We start from the raw sequence: 21120 nt of genomic DNA, 5'->3' as shown, positions 1-21120 counted from the left end.
ACCCAACGCTAGCACTTGTTATGCCAATGCATTTCAAGGCTGTACTGAAGCCTGCCAATTTATATGATTAGTGCCTCTGCTCGTGGCTTGATAGTGGCAGCATATAACGTTATAATAATACTTCTATGTACATCTCAGACTCTTATAGATGTTGGTTGTTTCCCCTTTGTGTTTGCTCTATAGTCTGCATTAGAAATACTGTACAGACAATAGAAGCCACAAGTAATGAGCAGTCACAGAAAATATTATAGCTTACTGCCACGATTTAATAAATCAACATTAGGGATACTTAATTTGCCATCTCCCTTTGGACGAGCAATGCTTAATATTGGTTGATCTTTGCTCATATTCCATTCCATGCCCAGTTACATTACAACACAATTGCCATCTCTGTGTATTCGGAGCCACACTAAATTATTACACTGTGAAAAACGAACAACTATTTCATTGCAAAAACAGCAAAGGTGGTTAAAGGGAAAATTCTGATGGGGGAGACAGATAATGAACCACCTTGCAGCAGGCTCCGTGCAGTGACACCATTCAACACATAAATAGTTTCTTCTTCGAGACGCTGCAGTATATCATCTGATTAGCACACATAAGCAGCCTGTGACCTCCAACACAGCTGTAGGGCTAAGGCCAAATGAAAAAGGACTGCTGATGCCCCATGACCCGTCACCTTGTCTCGGAAAAGGAGAAATCCTGCTTGGGGAGTCGTTTGTCTTTGCTGGGAGCGACTCCGAGCACGGTACTAGTTTTCCACTACAGCAACAACAGCTTGTCAATTCCACCTAAATCTCGGGTGAGATTAATTACAACATTCTAATGTGGAGCGCAGACTCGCCATGCTGACCTTCGTGATAGGGGACATGTAAAAAAAATATACCTGGCCTTTTGTCACTTAAATCAAATGAATAGCAGAGTGCAGATGCAAGCAGTGAAAGCTCAAAGGTGGCAGCGTAGTGGATGTTGTGAGTGTGTAATTAGGGTGCAAACTGGGAAATATAACGCACTATATTCTTGGTTCTTTCGGTAAAGTCACGTGACTTTACCGAAAGAACCAAGAGTATGCATTCCTGCAGTCACGAAAGTTTTAAGTCAAAATTTAATATAACGCACTGTTAGTGCGTCGAACAGCTGCAGCCCGTTTAATTAAGAATTATGACAATTACACCACAGCGTAAATCAATCATCTCACATCAGCGTCAAAACTGGGACAATGCAGAAACATTTCACATTTAACATTTAACTATGTTATGGGCGGCTTGACTAAATCTACGATTTGGGTTTAACAATGTCAAACATCCTTTTTAATAGCCCGTTTCTTTGTATTTTTTCAACTATAAGAAACGCTAAATGTTTCATATTCCATTAGTATAAAGTTTTGCTCCGTCTTGAGTTGGGCTTTTACCAGATGTAGATACATTTTTCAAGTTGTGGGGAGACGCAAACAGCAAAAAATACAGGGGAAAGGAAATACTGCCTATTTTAATGCCCAAAAAACAAAAAAAAAACGAGCACATAAATATTCCAGGAACACAGTGGCAATAATCCTCACTGGGATTCAAGTGGGCAAGTGCAACATGTTAATACGCGATTGCAATACACAGTGTTCAGTTTCTGTGCCCGCTTAGGGTGAAGGGTAGGTCGACCTTTGCCTACAGCTGCCTGCCAGGTTTTTATTCGAGAAGCCTCAAAAGGAATGGCTGCAGTCTATATGATATATACACACACGTGATGTATGTCAGTCCGATGTCCTTAATTTAACGATGTGACCGTGCATTGCGATTCATTATCTGTTTTGTGAAGGTGGTCTGAGTTATACGAGGCCAGATAAAAAAAACATTTATTCACTAGCCGTTGGCAATTTTTATCAGTATGAGATTTGGCCTATGATATCAGCACACTATTATGTAATCTCACGCACGATATTTAGCAAAAAATGTGTTTTTCTGAAATGCATCCTAATTTATCCGAGTTATTTACTAAGTTGAAAACCTGCAGCAATCTGTAAATTGGGTTTTCATTAATAAATATGAGAAATATCTTGACCTGTTTGGATCAAATTGCCCTGTTTTTACCCAACATTGAAAAACCTGCACATTTTTTTCGATTAAAATTTCCATTTTCCAAAAATGTAATAATTTCTAACAGCCTCAACTGATTTCATGAACTGTGGTGAATGCACCGATTTTGACAGTATCCTCCCAATTTGCCCAAATTGGTTATGTGTAGCTTGTTTTGGTTCAAAATATTCAACTTCATCCTATATGCCAAAACGCACGTATTTAACAAATATAACAGAACATATACATATTTATCCTGGTCATGTGCACTTTTTACCCATCCAATCAATTTTCAAAATAACTTTAAATCTAATAAACATTTAACATCAGGGTTAGCTCTCGCATATCTTGTAAATTTATTTTACCGTTTTCACTGGATACATTTGTAGTACTGAAACATAACCAGTAGTGTCACAAAAACAAATTCAAATGATGAATTTTCTATTCCACATATCATCTCTGATTAACTATGTTTTCTTGAGCAGCCTATGTGCATCAGAGAGGTCATATACTACAATTACGTTGTCGGTAGCTCTGATGACATGCAGACAAATGTGATTTGGTTTTCCCCAAAAAAAAGATTCAGTTTGTAATGCATTTACTTGGGTTCAATAAAATATTGTCATCATCTTCATTATCATCAGCCACCATCTATTCACTGCTGGCTAAATGCCTCCCCAAACCTCTGCCAACGCTCTCGGTCCTGCTATGTGATGACCCACCTTGCTACGGCACGCTGGGCTCATCTCGTCCCTCCCTAGCACCTCGGCAAAGTCTCAAGCCAATTATAAATATAAGAAAGTGAACTGGAAACACGGTATATTTTCACTGGCTCAGGGACCATAGCTACAGCGGTGAGGATGTGTGATGCAGTGGTGAGGATGTGTGATGCAGTGGTGAGGATGTGTGGTGCAGTGGTGAGGATATGTGATGCAGTGGTGAGGATGTGTGATGCAGTGGTGAGGATTGTGATACAGTGGTCAGGATGTGTGACGCAGTGGTGAGGATGTGTGATGCAGTGGTGAGGATGTGTGACCCAGTGGTGAGGATGTGTGACCCAGTGGTGAGGATGTGTGATGCAGTGGTGAGCATGTGTGATGCAGTGGTGAGGATGTGTGATGCAGTGGTGAGCATGTGTGATGCAGTGGTGTGGATGTGTGGTGCAGTGGTGAGGATGTGTGATGCAGTAGTGAGGATGTGTGATGCAGTGGTGAGGATGTGTGACGCAGTGGTGAGGATGTGTGACGCAGTGGTGAGGATGTGTGATGCAGTGGTGAGGATGTGTGATGCAGTGGTGAGGATGTGTGATGCAGTGGTGAGGATGTGTGACGCAGTGGTGAGGATGTGTGACGCAGTGGTGAGGATGTGTGGTGCAGTGGTGAGGATGTGTGGTGCAGTGGTGAGGATGTGTGACGCAGTGGTGAGGATGTGTGACGCAGTGGTGAGATGTGTGATGCAGTGGTGAGGATGTGTGACCAGTGGCGAGGATGTGTGACGCAGTGGTGAGGATGTGTGGTGCAGTGGTGAGGATGTGTGGTGCAGTGTGAGGATGTGTGATGCAGTGGTGAGGATGTGTGATGCAGTGGTGAGGATGTGTGACGCAGTGGTGAGGATGTGTGACCCAGTGGTGAGGATGTGTGACGCAGTGGTGAGGATGTGTGACCAGTGGTGAGGATGTGTGACCCAGTGGTGAGGATGTGTGATGCAGTGGTGAGGATGTGTGACCAGTGGTGAGGATGTGTGACCAGTGGTGAGGATGTGTGATGCAGTGGTGAGGATGTGTGGTGCAGTGGTGAGGATGTGTGACGCAGTGGTGAGGATGTGTGGTGCAGTGGTGAGGATGTGTGACGCAGTGGTGAGGATGTGTGACCCAGTGGTGAGGATGTGTGACCAGTGGTGAGGATGTGTGACCCAGTGGTGAGGATGTGTGACGCAGTGGTGAGGATGTGTGACGCAGTGGTGAGGATGTGTGGTGCAGTGGTGAGGATGTGTGGTGCAGTGGTGAGGATGTGTGACGCAGTGGTGAGGATGTGTGACGCAGTGGTGAGGATGTGTGACGCAGTGGTGAGGATGTGTGATGCAGTGGTGAGGATGTGTGATGCAGTGGTGAGGATGTGTGACCCAGTGGCGAGGATGTGTGACGCAGTGGTGAGGATGTGTGGTGCAGTGGTGAGGATGTGTGGTGCAGTGGTGAGGATGTGTGATGCAGTGGTGAGGATGTGTGACGCAGTGGTGAGGATGTGTGGTGCAGTGGTGAGGATGTGTGATGCAGTGGTGAGGATGTGTGATGCAGTGGTGAGGATGTGGTGCAGTGGTGAGGATGTGTGACGCAGTGGTGATGATGTGTGATGCAGTGGGAGGATGTGTGACCCAGTGGTGGGATATGTGATGCAGTGGTGAGGATGTGTGATGCAGTGGTGAGGATGTGTGACCCAGTGGTGAGGATGTGTGATGCAGTGGTGAGGATGTGTGAGCCAGTGGTGAGGATGTGTGACCCAGTGGTGAGGATGTGTGATGCAGTGGTGAGGATGTGTGACGCAGTGGTGAGGATGTGTGACCCAGTGGTGAGGATGTGTGACCAGTGGTGAGGATGTGTGACGCAGTGGTGAGGATGTGTGATGCAGTGGGGAGGATGTGTGACCCAGTGGTGTGGATATGTGATGCAGTGGTGAGGATGTGTGATGCAGTGGTGAGGATGTGTGACCCAGTGGTGAGGATGTGTGACCCAGTGGTGAGGATGTGTGATGCAGTGGTGAGGATGTGTGACCCAGTGGTGAGGATGTGTGACCCAGTGGTGAGGATGTGTGATGCAGTGGTGAGGATGTGTGACCAGTGGTGAGGATGTGTGACCCAGTGGTGAGGATGTGTGACCCAGTGGTGTGGATGTGTGATGCAGTGGTGAGCATGTGTGATGCAGTGGTGAGGATGTGTGACCCAGTGGTGAGGATGTGTGACCCAGTGGTGAGGATGTGTGACCCAGTGGTGAGGATGTGTGACCCAGTGGTGTGGATGTGTGATGCAGTGGTGAGCATGTGTGATGCTGCAAGTGGAACATGCCCGGGTGGGCTATCCCACTGCTCCAGGACTACACGTCTGACACCAAGGATACTTTGGCAAGACAGCGAGTGGGAATTCAAACGTGGTGCATTACAGTTAACGTTCCCACCTGTCCCAGTTTTCCTAGACTCGTCCACTTATTTAGACCCACGGACTATGTGGAGCATAGCGCCTTTGTGAAAGCCTTGCACTATAATGAGCATAACAATGGTGCAAATACCAAACGTATACCCAAGTCCGGTGTTTCTTGGTCGGGCTGTGTGTTGAGCATTTCCCCCCTCAAGCTTTCACCGCGTGCATCTCCATCCAGGAGGATATGGAAGGGAAGGTGGGGGGGTATATAATTGTAAGTGCTGGGTCACCTAAGCGTGTTGGCCGGGTGGCAGGGGCACATCTCGTTGCAGGCGATGCCGTAGAAGCCGTCGTGGCACACGCGGTCCTGGCAGCGCGTGCCGGTGAAGCCCGCCTCGCACAGGCACTCGCCGCTCACGTGGTAGCACTTGGCGCCGTTCGCGCAGTCGCAGCGCTTGCCGCAGCCCAGCCCGTAGCGGCCGATGGGGCATTCTTCCTGGCACCTGCGTGGCGGTAGGGAGGGGGTGGCAGGGGAGGGAGGGCCGATAGCGACGAGGCACGGGTGCCGCGTGTGTGAAGCGAGCGTTGATCGGGTACGTTCGACGCGGTGAGCGCCTGCTGCCTTGCAGCCACTGCTGTCACCTGCCCTGCTTTTTCCCCTCCAGGGTTGTTCTCGTCTTGAGTTTGCTGTCCTGGGGAATATGTACGCATTGTATTCTAGGAACATTAACAGTCGATTTTATTTTACAGTTTTTGACAATATACCACTCAAGACCATGCATTTGTGTGTTGTTCTCCCCCTATTGCAAATGAGATACTCCTATTCACAAGGTATGTCCCAGGTTTTTGCAGCTCAGGTGGCAACCCTACTTGCAATCGGAGTGGGAAACTTTTTTAATGTCTGAGGGCCAAATAGGACTGTCAATACCTCTATCGGGCAACTCCACATTAACACACACCACCTCAGTCGTCGCTTCCCTCGCTGCAAGAGGCCCCTGCCATCTAAAGTTACTAAGCGTGCTAAAATGTTATCTTATAATTATTTTGTAATCGAGGTGTTTGTCTTGCCAGGCGAACATGGAAAGGTTTGCACCTTATGCATTTGTTAGATTGTTTACATCTGACTATAGCGAATAATATATTTATGACGCTGGTTTGTTCTCGAATTCTAAACGTTGTGGGTTTACTCTCCAACACACCAGTGTACTGAACTAATAACGAATTGGCACGTTGTTTTTACGTGACACGCCTTACTAATTGGCTGTGTCGGGTGGTGACGGGTTTAACGACACATTTATATTACGCGAAAGCCTACGCGTTAAACTGACATTCATCATGGACTAGCAAAACATACAAAAAAAATTGCCAGAATTTAAATATTCCACTCGAACAGGATACATGTGAATAAGATGCTTGCGGTGATGGATAATTCTCGTTTGTAGGCCGTTTAAATTCGGTAGCCCTCATGTGGCCGTGGGCTCTATGAAATTGAGTTGTGTGCCCGGCATGAGAGGACAACAGCAGCTGATTTTACGGATAAATTTTGGAAATGTTAATAACAAAAACGTCATCGCCATTGCGGTTTACACCACTTTATTTGCTTTAAGTGGAACGCTCATCGATAATTATTTATCAAGTTTGATCTCAGGATGCAAACATTGAACCACGTGTGCAAGCATTCAATTATAATTTAGTATAGATTTATTTTTAAGCATCGATGCATGTCAACCCATATGTGTTGCATGCAATATACGTACACCACATGCAATTTGCCAGACAAATACAGCAGGGTTTGCACGTTTGTATTTGTTAAACGGTTTATGTGTCTATATAATGCACGCTAATTTACCATAACTAATAAAACATTAAATGTTTATTCTCCTGTAACACATAAAATTTACAAAGGCAGAACAAATAACCTTAACCCAATAAAATATCCAAAACGATTCAAATTTGAAAACCAATTAACAGACGTATGGGCGGGCTTAGCATTTCATTAGTTTCCATTGTATCGTTAACTTCTCATTTGTCATAACAATTAGGCAGCAACAACGGTTTCCGTTAATCTACATCTATAAGGTGAAATGTGCGCGGTCACGTAACATTTCCAGTGGCGCAGGCATAAAAGCAACATTACACATCAGGGGATGACTTTCTTATATGTAGTAAATTCACTATATCGTTTCACCAGGGACTTTTACAGTGCTAATGCATACACAGTAATGTCTCAATAGCACACAGAGATGACGAATTTCCTCTGCGACATATCGCCTTTGCTGGAACAATGTGTTCTTGTGCAACTCTGTGTATCAGACAAGGAGGTGTTACTTTACTATAATTCTGCGTCGTCAGCTGGTCCGATGGGATGGCAAAAATAATAATAATAATAATAATGAGTCGTGGTGTTTCTCATCAACAAAAAGACATCGGAAAAGTTATGAAACAAATTTCTGTTGCATCACTAACGTAACTGTATTTGACGGCGAATATACTACGGAAGTCGCAAGTATCTTGCGTTACATACCCAAAATCTAGAAATAATTTTAAAATGTGCAAAGAAAGCTATAGAAATGAACGAAAATTGTGCAAATAATCTGACAGTCTGGTTCCATTATTGCAGTGCAATTCTCACCAGCGGTATACTGCATAGCTTGGCAAAAAAAAACATGGGAACTCCTCGTCATTGCTACGTGGATTCGGAGGAGGGGGAAACTGCGGGTGGATAACGAATGTGGACGTCACGTGAGGATTCAAGACAAACTAACCACTGCTTACCGCCCTGGGCAAAGCAAATGCGGCATCCGTGGATTCATGCGCGTGGGCTTTTCGAAGGCGTTAAGTTTCGTTGAGGAGTTGATATTTGTGCAAATGAATCCCACTATTTCAGCGTTTGCGTGATCGGAGCTGTAATTGTAATTTATGATAAAGATATGCCTCTTTGGCAGAAAAGGTTTTATTTATCTTAGGAGCATTATTAAACACTCGAGGATACTGTTATGCAAATGGAGATTTCATAAATAATGTAAAGTAATCAAAACCTCATATAAAAGCCTCACATAAAATACAATATTCAATAGTTTCCACAAATTGGAGGCGAACACTCTCTTAAAGTGCCTTAATAATTAGTGCCAGCTATTTAAATCTAAACTTACAAATATTAATGAAATATTTAAATTATTATAATTACATTTTTGCAAAACATGCTACATTTTCTTTTATTAAACATCCAGCTATAAAGCGTTGGCTTTGTTTATCGTAACTTTTGTTTTACTTATGTATAAAATATATCACTACAACTTCCATAAAGATTTATATAACGAACAAAAACATTGCATACTCTTTGGTAATTTCGGTAAAGTCACGTAGGTGAAAAAATTAAATGAAAATAAAAAATTAAGAAAAAAAAAATAGAAATATCTAAATAAAAATGTTTTTCACCTACGTGACTTTACCGAAAGAACCAAAGAGTATGGATCCTTGCAGTCGCGAAACTGAGTGCATAATACAGAGAGAAAATGCAATGGAAAAGCATTGCATTTATCAAGCTAGATTATTCCTGCTTCTCTAATTCTGTATTTGTATGCATCATCATTATCATCAGCCATGATCAATCCACTTTTTGACGAAGTCCCCCCACCCCAAAACCATAATGCTCCTTCATGATCCTATGATGTAATCATCCACCTTGCACAAACATTTTCCACTTGCACTAAAATCAATGCAGTAGCTCCCTGGCAAAATGTTCGAGTGGGACAATCCAGAAGTCTGCCAGCTGCCGCGGCCAGATCAAGTCGCTCCAGAAGGCACAGCATTCTACCCAATGTGCATTTCATTGCAGTGAAAATAAACAAGTTCAAGTCGAGCTGGTGCAATCTTCAGGGGAGATGATTGTATTGGGCACAGGCAGAGAATTGGTCAAGTGTGGCACTTTGAGGTTTGCTTCTTGTAAACCTAGGGTTTACTTCTTAAACAGGCTGATTTATTGTTTATTTTGGCAGAGAGTTGATAGGCAACATTTGTGTGTTCATCTCAAGGTTAGTGAGTCATCCAGTGGGTGGATTCAGATGGAACCTATTGAATATCTCAACGGCTGCCAGTGAATGATGGAAGCAGGCAGTGGTGTTGCTGCGTCGGCCATGGTTTGAGATTTGGTGACCACAGTCCAGTCCACACTCTGGGCTGTTCTTAATTGCCAATTAGTGTAAGAGATAGCTGCCTGATTTTCTTGCTTATCTGTCCTTATGAAACAAAAAAAACTGGAATTAACATACTACTGTGTTAACTCTATTGTCGTGGGAGTTTTACTGGCCCTACCAAGACTGCCTATCATACTCTTATGCAACCTAATAGCTCGTACAATAAAAAGTTAATCATACGAATGGGTGAGAACGACAGTTAAACATTTCAGTTAGGGATTGCTTAATATTGGACCATACACCATGGCTTAAATTTTTGCAGGTTCCTATAGGAACGTCTCGTACACATAAATTTCAGTCCTCTGGACACAATGCTCATACAGCAGAGACGATATAACATTTCCTGCCGCCACAAACCATTGTACACGTAATCGTAAAATGTCTACACTTCTTTAAATTATGCGTTGTGAGTGTACAACTGTTTGGATATTGCATTGGCAGCACAATGTGTTTGTGACACTGTGTTCAAAACATGCAAGCATTATGGAATCCTAATTGTGTCCGCATTGGTGTCCTGTGGACCATTTAGGATGTGGCATGTTACAAGATGTTGTAGTTCAGAACAAGTTCGTCCAACAGCATTGCTCAATGGTGACCAAGACAGGAACGGGGACTTGCGTATAAAGAAGCTGGGATGACATGCAAATAGCATTGTTGTCCCAGGTGGCCATAGCAGCTGTAGATGTGTGCTCGGTGGATGGGGTTTTTCCTGAACGTGACATTACTCTTGGGAACATATGGAATTTAAAAGTTGAATTTCCTATGGGATATACCCTAAGGGTCACACTGTAGGGTAATGCCTACACGTATTGCATTTTACAAAAAATATATATAATATTATCTTAGACTCAAGCAATGCTCATTCTTTTAGAAGACGTCACGCAATAAAAATGCGCCGTTATTTTTGGGCCGAACAATTTTTGAATCGCTGAAAAAGTGCACGAAATCTGGCGTCAAGACTTGTGGTGCTGTGAACTCTTGGTTTTCCTATATCAGATTTCGTACATAATATCTCATTGGTTGATGTGTGATTTTATTTTAAATTGGGAGAAATAAAAAGCAACTAGGATTTCAGGAAATGACATTCTTCATGCCTTATGCATGCAAAAACTTTTAAGAATATTAAAATTTGCTTCAAACTAAAGAACACTTTTTTGAATTGGTATATTTCTTTATTTACGTTTTCACTTTTTAAAAAATGTAAGTCATCAAATTGCAGTTTCACTTGCAGTGACTGACTGACACAAAGTGAACCAGATGTCCTTCGCACAACACCAAAAAACCAATTTGTTGCGTATTCTCCATCTTTCGACTTTCAGGAAAGATGGGGCCACATTTCCATTTGTGTAGGCTCATTAGTTTTTGATGCCCTCAATTTTCTATGCTGAAAGAGATCAATTTTTAATCAGTTTTTGTTTCTGCAGAAAGCTACCAGTACTTTTTCATTACAGTTCAACATCATGCGAGCAATTGTCAATGAATACGTCAACGCAAGTCTTGCGATAACAAGCTGATCTTTTTTCATGTAGATGTACATTCTAAAATTATATTCCTGTACATCGAATGCCATGTGAATTCCACTTGCGATTGCTCATAACATAATTGACTCAGGCTTGCTATATCATGTATGTATATAAATATTTTTCTCTCTGTATTATGCACTCATTTTAAACTCATTTATTTGGAATTAGGCTCCTATTCTTTTGAATCCTTTACAAGCTGACCTTTACATCGAAAGTAATTAAAGTGAATAACCGCTGTGGCAGGGTGAAGTGAGGATTTTTCACAGGTCAGGGAATTTGTATCCTATGAGGACAACAACCTAACAATCACTTGTGTTAATAGAGGCTGGGGTACAAATGTGTTCAAAGTTAGTTAACAGGCAGGTGGCATGTGGTGTGGTAAAGTGTGGGCACTATAACCTCTCCAAGACATCTGGGCAGCGTGGAAGAGTAGACCAACATACCTTCTAGAGGGGCTCTAGAGCGATGTGTCGCGGAGGCCCTTCTGCCAGCAGTGGTGTGAGTGAGAAATTGTATGGCCGCACCTTTACCTTTATACAAATGTATTTTGACTGTAGGGGGCAGGTGTGGGGGGGGGGGTACATGCCTACAATCCAGCGATTTGGAGGCAGTGCTGGGGAATCGTTCTGAGATGATATTCATGAGACACTCAGCTACTGGTCAGCAAGGTGCACAGAGTAAATACTATATTTGTAAAGTGTACATACGTGAAACAATAGTGCATCGTCCACACTTGTGCATTTCCCTTACAATCAGTGGTTAAGGCTTCATCGGGTTTCTTATTTGGATAATATGAAATGCTAGAACATTAAGTGATATATTGTAAGTGGTAAAATATTTTAAACGTAATGCAACTTCATTTCTTTTTCGCAAAACGTCACATATAGTTGAGTATATTGTGATTCCTTTTTGTCTTGGTTACTATTTCGACCCTGTGTCATTTTGGCTCTTTTGATCACATATTCTGCATTGCTTTGCGTCCCAGGTCTCCCTCAAACGAGATGCCTTTAATCTCGACGGGCTATCAGCTGGAATATAAAGATTCTGATTTGATTTGACGTAAACAGCACAGCAATCGAGAAGGCTGCCGACCAATCTGTGTGGAGCTTAAATAATACTCTGAGTTTTCTTCAGTCATTCCAAACTCTCCCCAATGTGTAAAAAAAGACTCGAAAAAAATAACAAAACTACTAAAGAATACTCAAAAAGGTACCTGCCAAACATTGAAATGCAAGGTTCTCCTCAAAATGAGATATTCACGGTTGAATAGAAAACAGCAACTTCCACAACGACATTTATACATTATGTAATGCTTGAGTCACTAAAATAACCGATACCATTTTTTTTATTGTAAGATGCTCCAGACAGTAAAAATGTGTGCCCGGTGTCATTAAAGTTATACAAATCAAACTCACACGCACCTATCAGATTACAATAAGATGCATCTCAAACTTTTTCTTAAAATATGGGGGGAAAAGTGTGTCTTATAATACGAAGAATACGGTGTTGTATTGCACAATGATCACGAATTAAATATGTTAGTCAATTCTGTCCTTCTAAATATTTTGTGAGGTCAACCAAGTTTCGAGAGCTGACAAGTTAGGTGGAGTGGGCTTCAGTACACAAGGTGATCACATGACACCTCCATAACAATGATCACAACAACATCATCATCATCATCATCCATAATAATCAATCCACTATTGGACGATAGCCTACCAAAGCACCAACTGATTCCGGTTGACGTCATCTTGCACGAATTGAGTGGTGACCAAGAGCTTACAAGAAACGCAAGTGCGCTACACTCAACGTGATGACCACATTATACCGACACAAGATGTCCACAACAAACATCATTCTTTTTTTCTCTCCAAGTAGAAAAGGCACGTGTTTTCCTGCTCATAATGGGATAACAGACGTACAAAAGTCACAAGCCATGGTGTCCAGCAACAGAGCAGCCCCAATAGTTACATCAGAGGCAGCAGCAGCAGCCTCACTAGAATGATATGAATGAAACATGCTGTTCTCACCTGTCTCCGGTGAATCCTGCTGCGCAGTGGCATTGTCCAGAAATGTGGTCGCACTGCCCTCCATTGTGGCACTGGCACTCTTGAGAGCAATTTATACCGTATTTGCTGGGTGGACAGGGCTGACCACACACAAACCCCTGCACCAGAGAGATAGAACAAGAAAAATAGAAAGCGCATTTTTTTTATTGCAGTGTTCATCTTTAAGCAATGTCGTCCATAGGACAAAACAAGAACGTTTATTCACCAGGTTTAAACTAAGCTTCCATGCATGACAGCTGACACCGTTTCCTGTCACATAAATTAGCGACCAAGGCAGACAGGTTTTTTTCTTGCATTTATCTATACCATAAATCTGCATATTGTTGTCAATAAATCCAAAGTGTGAAAGCTTTAATATTAAACATGTGACTGATAACACAGGCTGTGGCATCGAAGAAACATTTCATGAAATAAAAAGGGGCTTTAAAATAATTTGTGCTGCTGATTCATTGCATGTTTGTACCTGCCTTAACAACGGTGAACACAATACAAATTTAAGACTTTCCATTTTTCAACACAGAACTATGAATTTTCAGTTTCGAATTAAAACAAATCATATACATTACCTTGACATTTCTGCACAAAAATACCCTTAATTATAAAAAGTTCCACATTCTTCCGGATTTTTTTTCCAAGGATGAACTTTATAACAAGACCACCATGGCATCCCTGTGTTTTTGTCATGTATTATTACATCCATAATTCATACAACATTTGCTGTATGTCTTTTATATTAATATTTAATGTGGTGTTTATTACAAGTTTTTGCATTTTCCAGGGCCCGGAGATATGAGCAGCTCATGCAGCTGAAACTAAATTTTTATAGAATGTTGGGGCTTATTTACTTGTTGGATTGTTTTGAAGGCTCCTTGGACTTTCCCCAAGTATCTAACACATTCCAATAAAAACTAAAATACCACCCCAAGCTCACACTGCACGCGCACCCAGCCTCTGACCTCAACTTCAACCTACATCTCGCTCCCTCCATCCTCGTCGGCCTCATCCACTCATCTAACTGCCGTGGAGAGTGTGTGCGCCTGTGTGTGGAGCGTCGGGGGGCGATAGTGCAACGGTTCGCGTGATGCACCACAAACCCGGCGACCCGAGTTTGATTCCCGCTCATGGCCAACATGAGCGATGACCATCTGAATCGGTCTCTCCTAGGCCGACTCAGCCTTCAATGAGTACCTGCAGCGTGTAAATAGCAGCACTGGGGAGACAAAGGCAGCCTGGCATTGCGCCGGCCACAAACCCACCCTCTCATGTGCCGTGCCGGCCTGAGTGGGTGTTCATGGACACTACTTGCTCCGACAGTCTGTTCAAGGCTATAGGGGGGGTTATCTTTGGCTATTGTGTGTGTGTGTGCGTGTGCATATATACCATCCAGCCCGCTGGGCAGGAGCACTCTCCCGTTACGTGGTGACACACGCCTCCGTTCTGACACGGACATCGCAGCTCGCACTGGGCTCCGTGGCTCCCGGGAGGACAAACCTCCTCACAGCTGTCTCGGCACGCAAGCGCACAAGTGGACACGCGCACACGCACGCGCGCGCGCACCCCACGGGAACGACAAAATACGGTCAAACAATCACACCCATTTGTACAGAAAACGCGCAAGAAGCCTGCTGCCATCGACGTCAGCAGCAGAAACAGCAGCCATGCTAAATTTCGATTTAAAGCTTTCGTGACTGCAGGATTCATCTTCTTGGTTCTTTCGGTAAGTCACGTAGAAGGGAAGTAATACAATAATAAAACATAATAAAATAATTCCCACGACGTTTCGGCCACAACGCAAGCAGCCGTCCTCAGGTGAAGACGAGGTCTGTCGGGGAGACAGCGTCTGTCGGGGAGACAGCTGTCTCCCCTGAGAACGGGTGCTTGCATTGTGGCCGAAACGTCATGATAATTATTTTATTGCGTTTTATTTTTATTATTTTATTACTTCCCTTCTACGTGACTTTACCGAAAGAACCAAGAAGAAGCAGCCATGCTCTAACCACTGCTGGGCTGATGCCTCCGTCTGTTATGGTCTCGCAATGTAACAAGCTGCGAGCACGTGCACACGAGATGATTCAATCGCTCCGTGCCCTCGGTAGACATTCTCTCGGGTGTGGTTTGTCTCGACAACATTTCTAAACGACACGAAGACGACGTTTGATCATTTCACATGCGTGTATATGGAGTGTCGTATGCTTGCTGCCCAGTCAAATTATTCAAAGCTATAATAATCCTTCATCTATTTTACAACAGCAACAATGCTCTATTGTACGCACTATACTAAAGTACAATATAGTGGGGTTTCAAATAATGATATAAATGTACACCCCTTTGTCAATCCACTGCTAAATGAAGTGCTGTATATCAAATAAGTTGAGAAAAGGGCTGACAAAACAGATATCATATGCCTTCAAAGGTACAATAAATATATTTGTCTTCTCCTGCGTTGGCTCTTGAGTTACAGGAACACAACTGTCTCCTACGCCACAATTTTCTGTCCGTTGCTGCATCTTTAAATTGAGATAACTTACTCTCAATCCAAAATTAAATCACAGGAATGTTATACTTGGAAGAAGATTAATTTTATTCCAAACTATTAATATACCCAACGATAAAAACGAAACCTACACGAACGTAGCGTGTGCTTACTCATCTGCTGGTGTTGAAGCCCATGTGTGTTATTGAAAGTTAAAGTATACAGTTTTGTCGAGGGTCATTCATTCTAAAGTTCTGGCTAGAATCTCACTAAAATTCAATAACATCTCTGGCCTGCCTGAATTCCCAATATGCAGTTCATTCTGATCAAATTGGGCTTCTTTTTCTTTAATAGGGACTGAGGAACCCTATAACAAAATAGAAAGAACACTGCATCTCAGAAAATATACCTAGATGCTCGTACCACACTTTAAATAAATGAATAATAATAATAAAACGAAAATAGTATTTTTTTTATATGAGTATTTACTCAGGAAAGCCCCACCGAGTTCTGAAACTCTTTTTGCAGGAAGACAGGCAGACTAAAATCAATCAGCATCATTAGTTCGAGCAAGCAAAACTCTTGACCAGTTTAGACATTCTGAGTCTCATCCATCAGAGAGGCTTACTAAACTGGATCAGAGTCCAGAATTGTATTTTCCACAGAGTAAAGCCCGCTGAGCTAAGATGCTCTTTGTCAAAGGCGGCTTGGCCCAGCCGACATCAACAAATGCTGCTGGGTTTTACCAGATGTGATTAGCCAGGGCACTCCATCTGGAAATCCGAAAGGCTCATAACTTAAACATTATTTATCACGGAGACAGAATGATCGTCTGTTTATATATGTTATCAACCATGATTCTCCACATCTACGCATAATGAGCAGTGCCGGATGCGATGTGTCTACCAACAAGGACGAGGACATGCTTCCTGCTGCTTGACCACTCGGGCGTTCATCTTTCTTGGCCGACTGAAACCCTCACGCATATCGGCGATCCACCCACAAATTCATCATCTTCAGCGCTGCATTGCATTAAAAACATTTCCGATGCTCCATACCCGATGATTTTTTGTTTTATTTATAAGGTTTTGATAAGAGTCTGCATCTGTGTAAAGGAAATTACTACTGGAGTTCTGAACAGCGGCGGCGGTGGCGGTGGTGGTGGTGTCGCGCAGTCACTCACAATGCACCGGTGAAGCCGGGCGGGCAGTGGCACTCGCCCGTCACGTGGTCACACGTAGCACCGTTCTGGCACTGACACCGCAGCTGGCAGCCCAAGCCGTAGGTGGTGGTGGGGCACGACTCCTCGCAGCGCCAGCCCTGGAAGCCGGCGGCGCACACGCAGGCGCCGGTGATGGGGTTGCAGCGCGCCCCATTGCGGCACTGGCAGCGGTTGCTGCAGTGGGGACCCCAGTGCTCGATGTCGCAGCCTGGAGTACACGCGGGGGGGGGGGGGGGAAACACGACGCCAATTAGTGCGAGGCACGAAGTCCGCGTCGCGTACCGACACTCCGAGCCCCCTTCGCCATTGTTGCGCTGCATGGCGAGCGCGTCTTCCAAAAATATCCACACTCCTTGGTTGTTTCGGTAAAGTCACGTAGAAGGGAAATAATAAAATAAACATAATACAATACAATTCTCACGATGTTTCGGCCACAACGCAAGCAGCCGTCCTCAGGTGAAGACCAGGTCTGTCGGAAAGACAGTGTCTGAAGTCTTTCCGACAGCCCTGTTCTTCACCTGAGGACGGCTGCTTGCGTTGTGGCCGAAACGTGGTGAGAATTGTATTTTATTATGTTTTATTTTCATTATTTTATTATTTCCCTTCTATGTGACTTTACCGAAAGAACCAAGAAGATGAATCCCTGCAGTCACGAAAGCTTTAAATCGAAAAATATCCACACTATTTTTTTTTTTCACTGAACAAACGATTCAGGTACACACAGAGGGCACACGTGGGTGTTGACACCAGTATTCGACACAATGCGAAGTACAATTATTATTACCAACGTCTAAAATGTTTTACCTGTCAATGCCATGAATTTCAATAAACTCTACATCCCTGGTGTCGACTTCCTTCATATCCACACTTTTTAACGACGTCCAAATTTGTGACTTCATGGAATGCACGAGGTGCTAAATAGTCGCAAATCTTTCCCGAGAAATTTAAAATAAGGTCAATGCCGACGGATTATTGTAGCTCGTCGTACGTGTATATTTTTAATTTTATTTCGCGTTTATTTTGTATTATGATTAAGTAAGGGTAGTGCTTGGATGGATTTCCATTTTTCCCTGGTGATGAGATGGTCAAACACAGAAAGGTGTTATATATTTAATCAGATTTATATAAAATTGGTTTTTGTACACTGGAAATTATTCATAGTATCTTTCAATGCAAATCCCGTTTTATGAAAGCTAAAAATTGTGTTATTCTGAAGGTTTGTATATTACCATATCTGTAATGGAATCACTAAATTGTGTGTCAAGGAATTCAATGCTGCCTAAACTTATTTCTCTCATTACATCTACAGATCCACGTATCAAAGTGTACTCAGGAAGGAAGAGAATTATCTCCTTCTTGGCGTCCAGCTGATTAAGCTGCGATCAAAGGAAGGTCACGGCCCATAATTGCTGTCCAATTTCAAGGGGGCAACAAATAAAACAGCAAAACACAGTTTCCAAACACCGCAATGGAATCTGACACTGACGCTACGGTGTGACCGGTATCGCACTGGGCTTGCAGTCCAAATGTCGCCGGTTCAATCTCCCAGCATGGAAGTTCAAACAGCGGTGCGAGTCTCTTAAATCTCTCCACGTCTGTCCACCACCTGGCATTACTCTTAGCCGATCAGCAGGTGGCATGCGGGTGGGGTAAATTGTGAGTACGCTTGCCTCTTCCAAGTTCATCTGGTGGGCATGCAAGAGTGCGGTAACAAAAGAAATACCCACGAGAAAGGCCATCTAAAGTTCCATCTCGCAGATGCCATTTCACCAGCAGCGACGGAAGCAAGCAACTGCAATGGAATCTCGATGTCAGTCCACATGTAAATTACCCCAGTAGGCACATGAATTGAACTAGGGGGCTGAAAGGTACGTATTACGCACTTTGCTGTAGATATGAATTATTGGCATCATCATAAACGCTCTTGTTTTCACACCGATGTGTACTTAAACTAAATTAAAACTGACTTAACGTTTTATTTTACCGGGTAAGGCCCACTGAGCTACATAGCTCTTTTCATAAGTAACCTGGCCACAAATGATAGCCCAAAAAGTCGCTTATCACGTAGAAATGTATAGCATGCAAATACTTTAAACGCATGTTGATTCAAAATGTGGAGGAAAAACCAGAGGACCCGGAGAAAAATCCACACGATCACAGGGAGAACACGCAAACTCCAAATATATAGGTGTCAGGGTCGGGATCAAACCCCTGACCTCCTGCATACTAGGCGAGGTAATTAACATCTCACCACGGCGACGAGAGGATACTCGTGTTGAGTCACCGTTAGCTAATGCCCTTGTTGTGATGGTGTACCACTACACTGCTATTTATGGAAGCGGAACAAAAGTTGAAACCTATTTCGCTGGCGTTACCCAGAAAAGTTTCACCGAGTCTCAAGGCTCTTTTTCAGGAGGGTTCTGCCAAGTTTTGCATTAGAGGGCGATGATGTTGCGGCTATGTGTAATGCCATTTGAGTAGTTTGCAGGTAATTGGAATGTTTGGCTGAGACTAGTTATATTGGGATTATTTTTTAGCAATGGGGAGATATTGGAGGAAACCCATGCACAACAGGGGGAGAACATCAGTGACTGCAAGAATTCATATTCCTGGTTCTTTCGGTAGCTACATCTGGAGGTTGGCCTCTTTTCTTTCCACCTGAAGAAGACCACTTGTGTTGCGATCGAAACGTCGTGGGTTTTTTGCTTTAAATTTAGATTTTTTTCTTTACTATCTCCGTGACTTTACCGAAAGAACCAAAAATATAGGGGGAGAACATACAAATTCCACGTCGAAAGGTGCACGAGTCGAGCATCGAACCCAAACAAGTCTTCCCGTGACACACAAGAGTTACCACTGTGCCACCCTGCTGCCCCATCAAGAACAATGAACCCTAATCTACAGATCTTTATCAAGCCACTGCTGTGTCTGACCATCCTTCACCATGCCAGTCAGTGAAGGTTAAAGGAGGAGGAAAATTGTGTCCCAGACTGACTGCGATTTGAACCTTACGAACGAACATTTTGGAATGTTTAGTCATATTCTGCGTGGTCTGTGTTTATATGTTGATGCCAAACCTGAACCTATACGTAACATTGCTTGTAGTTGTATTATTTTTATCATTCATCAAAAAAGTAAGCGGTCATTTCAAGCCTGGCATACTTTTCAACTGAGTGCACTGCGCATCACTTGCATCAGTGTGTACTAGTTCTCAGACAAACAATCAAAATGTAAATAAGACGGTGGCTATAATTGTGTTCACAACCACTGCACCCACCAAAGTGCATTTTTTGCTTTTGTAAACAAAAGTAATCTATAGCATACAGCATGTAATTTGGCTGAGCCGTAACTTTGTATTCTTCTTTTTCACAGTACAACAAAAGGTCACAATTTGCGATGATGGAACGGTGGGGGATAATGGCTCTCAGGTGGTTTGTGAATACAAAGCTGGCACGGCGTGGTACGCTGGTGGCACTAAGCAATACAAGTGTGGGCAATATCTGGGCGACAGTGGGTAAACTGAAATTAACACCCAGCCATTGGGACGACCGTGAATTGGGCTGTCTGCAGCCTCATGGCGACTCGGAGGGGAGTGCAACTGGTAAGGAATCTGTAATGAATAAAAAAAAAACGCATTCTTGTCAGAAGTAATATTGAAACAACGAGTAAGCATTATGTGTGCAGAGTTAGACTGCGGGTGCCACCAGGGAGGGTATCGTTGTGCGATGAGAATTCAGGCTGACGAAGGTCCTTCGTTGTTTTTCGTGACCTTGCCTCACTGCATTACTAATGAGCCGCACGTTTCCTCCAGAGCTCGTCAAATTGTGCTCTTGTTTTTTTCCCCATACATAGAAACCCACTTTTTTTTTGTTAATAAGAACGACTCGAAAAGACACCTCCTTCATACTGCAAGCCATCAAAATAAGCTCAGCAAAGTACGACTGCTAATGCTATCCAGCAGTGTTAAAAATAAGACTAAATACCTTTAGAGGCATACGCCAGAAGAGTATTTTAACAAATCATAATAATATTGAATATAACCTTCATACGTGTAATAATCCAATTAATGAATATGACCCTTTATAAATGTTGAATTATTTATGTGGTGTTTGTTCTTAACTCTTATTAACATTAAATATTCAAACTTGCCTCAACACGTTGCAGTACTGCACGTGGAAATTTTTTTTAAAGAAAATGGACCATATACCTTCATTTTGGTAAATCTATCGGGCTGTGAAAAATACGAATAAAAATTGCAAAAAGGTAGCATTGTTCATTAATCCTTTCAATATGAAGTTGGGTTATCTGAAGGCTTGGTGAGATCCATTCCACCTGTCCAATTTTTGACGGGAGCAGCTTGGAGTGCAAACAAAACCGGCACTACGGGCTCGCTGAGAACTTGAAGAAACATCAAATATCACCCTTCCAGATCTGCAAGCCGC

At 43.1% G+C, this 21120-nt stretch overlaps 1 protein-coding gene across 1 annotated transcript in view; it reads right to left on the bottom strand.

Annotated features, from left to right (window-relative positions):
* LOC121852067 (multiple epidermal growth factor-like domains protein 10) overlaps window positions 1-16998 on the bottom strand; it is a 55403-nt gene extending 38405 nt beyond the window's left edge. Inside the window, 4 exon segments of the mRNA XM_042346181.1 lie at window positions 5486-5698; window positions 12945-13081; window positions 14364-14484; window positions 16640-16998. Of these exon segments, the coding sequence (XP_042202115.1) occupies window positions 5486-5698; window positions 12945-13081; window positions 14364-14484; window positions 16640-16998 (830 nt within the window).
* Between the last annotated feature and the right edge of the window lie 4122 nt (window positions 16999-21120).

This window comes from Callorhinchus milii, unplaced genomic scaffold (genome assembly GCF_018977255.1).
Source record: "Callorhinchus milii isolate IMCB2004 unplaced genomic scaffold, IMCB_Cmil_1.0 Scaffold381, whole genome shotgun sequence".
NCBI classification, from domain to species: domain Eukaryota; kingdom Metazoa; phylum Chordata; class Chondrichthyes; order Chimaeriformes; family Callorhinchidae; genus Callorhinchus; species Callorhinchus milii.
Note: the sequence above shows the minus strand (reverse complement) of the source record. Positions and strands in the feature narration are given on the sequence as shown.